The following is a 3,168-nucleotide window of genomic DNA, read 5'->3' as shown; positions in this document are numbered from 1 at the left end:
ATATTCCAGCAGTGTGTATTGCATTGTAATAATGTATTGGAGTTTAACAATGTCTTAATAATTTAGCTCTTAAATACCATAAATGGAAATACATTTATAATATAAAACTCATTCTCCTTTATCTTTTAGCCATGTCTAACTCATTGTATATATAGTTTTCTCTTCTCATTTGAAAAAAGTCTTGAAGTCAAAACTAGCCCCATAATCTAAAGTTCAAACCTTGCAATAGCTAACATGCTGTGGTTCCTGTGAAAGGTGTTTTTTTTTTTTTTTTTTTACACAGTTGAGTATTTTGTTAACTGTACAATAAGCACTTTGCAATGAAACCTTAAAATGTGCAAAAGTCATCCTATCCATTTCATGGAATGTAAAACAATAGAAAAGCTTAGCTGTTGCTTGCAAATGAATATGACATGGTGACTAGAACCAAGCTTTCACTGGTTGTTTAGTGCCAATGGAGTTGCAAGTAAAAACACCTTCCTGTTCCTCTGACCTAGTGAAACATCAAGAATGTGACAGCAGGATGGGGACAAAGTGTTGTACCAAAAATCAGCCGGTACTCATTCTCAGCTCATTAGACTGGAGCAACATGAAATATAGTGTCTTTTGCTTAACCCTTTAACATTCAAACAGGCCATATCCAGCCCAAATATTCTACCCACTTTATGCTCAAACTGGTCAGGGTCTGATTTCTCATAACTGACCTACAATTTCATTCTAAAAATAAAAATCACATTATCAAAATCTCAAAGCTACAAGATAATTCAGGATTACTTGAAAACAATATGAATAAACAAGCATCACATTTGACAGAATAATCTGAATGCTAAAGAGATAAGGACGCAACACAATAAGTAGTCCAAGAATCAAACCTACCACCTTATGATCATGAGCCAAACACCCTAACCACTATGCCACATGCTTCCAAAGAAAAAAATTGGAAATGCTTAAAAAATGGGCATCTTTTAAGAAGTTTGAAATTTGAAATAGTAGCAAAAGTTTGTAAAGAAGCTATTTTAAACCAGACACTGAACCTAAATCAATTTTTTAATCTTGAAGCGGAATAAGCATTTATGTTGTAATTCCATTTCAGTAACTGATAAAGACAGCACAAGGACTCAATATACCTGAACAAGTATGCTTGTTTCTGTTAAATGTTAAGTAGGTCTCTTAAATTCTTCATCATCAAAATAGAAATTGCACGTTCTAAATCCTAAATCTTAACAGATCATGATCCAAAATAAAAATAAGGATGACTCTGATAGTATATAAGAAATATTAATCGAATGCTTTGTATGGGTTTGTATGTATTATCTGTCAGCTACCTCTCTGGCTTAGTTCTGCTGAAGAACTGGCCATGGGCACCCCAAGAAGAATACAATAACAATAAGATTCAGTTATATTATATACAAATCCAACTGCCTTAATAATACTAAACCATAGACTGAAACCTAACCTGCTAATTCCATCTGCTGTTTTATTTCACAATGCTGATATCAGAGGAAAAAAAAAAGAGGAAATATAGAAAAAATACAAAAACAGACACAGTGAGCCAAAGAGAAAGATAATTAAATAAAATTACAGTCAGGTCTTTTTTTATATATATAGAAAAGAAAAAAAAATCATTAAATGAAATATTGGTTTGCTTTGATTAGGCATATAAGCCATATAGTTTTTAGAACAATTTATAGCATCGTCTTTAGCTTCAACCGAGAAGTGAAATGGCTCTTAGACTAAGCTTGCTTTTAACACATTAAATAAAACAACATTTCTTGGTAATTTTATTTCATTTTCTATCCAGGGACACTTTCTTCAGTGTGAGATTTTAAATGAGCGACTAAAGTACATTTCTGTGAATAATTTTTCCCACATTTATCACAGCAAAACGGTTTCTCTCCAGTATGAGTCATTAGATGAACACTAAGGATAGCGTTACGGCTATAATTTTTGCCACAAATCTCACAATGGAAAGGCTTCTCTCCAGTATGGCTTCTGATGTGTCTTTTTAGAGTGGACCTATCGGCAAAATTCTGTCGGCACACTTGACAATGGAACGGTTTCTCCCCACTGTGTCTCCTCCTGTGGTTATTGAAAGAAGACCTATCACTGAAGGTTTTCCCACACTTTTCACAATTAAAAGGTTTTTCACCAGTGTGTATTCGGAAATGAATTTGCAAATCACCACCTCGTGCAAAATGTTTACCACACACATCACACTGGAATGGTTTCTCTCCAGTGTGAGTTCGATAATGGATTTTCAAATCACATTTAAATGAGAAATATTTATCACAAATTTGACACTGAACTCTTTTCCCTTTATTCTTATTGGAATTCTCTGGAATGTCTTTGTCATCTTCACCTCCATCATTACTTGATTCTTTCTCTTCAGCTCCATCATTATCAGATTTTTTCCCTCCATTTCCATCGTTACCAGACTCTTTGTCTTTACCATCATCTGCATGTGGCTGTGTTCTTCCCTCATTAAATACTTTTGTGACTATATCTTTCCCTATCCAATTTTCTGAATAAGGTGCTGTTATCCTTATTGGTAGATGTGAATTTTTATTATTGTGTACTTTCAAGTGGCCTGTCAAATGAGCCTTCCTTGCAAAAGATCTATTACATATTGTACATAGGAAAGGTTTCTCACCAGTATGAGTTTTTAAGTGATTTTTTAAGACATTTCTATAGCCAAAAGCTCGACCACATACACCACAATGGTATGGCTTCTCTCCAGTGTGTGTTCTCATGTGTCGTACGGACTTTGAAGGATCAGCAAAATCTTTCTCACAAATTGGGCAATGGAAACGTTTCTTGTTGGTGTGTGTAACTAGATGAACTCCAAGATCACTCTTATGTAGAAACTCCTTCTTACATATATCGCACTGAAACAGGTTCTCATCAGAAAGAGGTTCCATCTCAGGTTCCATCTCAGGTTCCATCTCAGCTTCCATCTCAGCTTCCATCTCAACTTCCATTTTCCGTGGATGAACAAGTTAAATATTGAGGCTTTTGGTTCTCTGATATTCTCACAGTTTTATCTGAGACATTCAAAGAAAAATCTGAAACAAAAAAAAAAAAGAATGAAAAACAAAAGAAACAAATAATAAACTTCTTGAAATTTTATATATATGTATATACATATATATATATATATACATATATATA

At 33.7% G+C, this 3,168-nt stretch overlaps 1 protein-coding gene across 3 annotated transcripts in view; it reads right to left on the bottom strand.

The window, feature by feature from the left end:
• The window catches only part of LOC106871380 (gastrula zinc finger protein XlCGF57.1), a 61,177-nt gene that overhangs the window by 34,413 nt on the left and 23,596 nt on the right, over nt 1-3,168 (bottom strand). For 2 of the 3 annotated variants that reach the window (XM_014917802.2, XM_014917803.2), the window contains exon 2: nt 1,560-3,062. The exons of the other annotated variant lie outside the window; for it this stretch is intronic. In XM_014917802.2, the coding sequence (XP_014773288.1) occupies nt 1,794-2,978 (1,185 nt within the window). In that variant the 5' untranslated portion in view covers nt 2,979-3,062 and the 3' untranslated portion in view covers nt 1,560-1,793. Of the gene's footprint in view, nt 1-1,559; nt 3,063-3,168 lie in introns of those variants that run through there. 3 annotated transcript variants of the gene reach the window in all.

Source organism: Octopus bimaculoides, chromosome 7 (genome assembly GCF_001194135.2).
Source record: "Octopus bimaculoides isolate UCB-OBI-ISO-001 chromosome 7, ASM119413v2, whole genome shotgun sequence".
Taxonomy (NCBI): Eukaryota; Metazoa; Mollusca; class Cephalopoda; order Octopoda; family Octopodidae; genus Octopus; species Octopus bimaculoides.
This window is presented reverse-complemented; position numbering and strand designations above follow the sequence as displayed.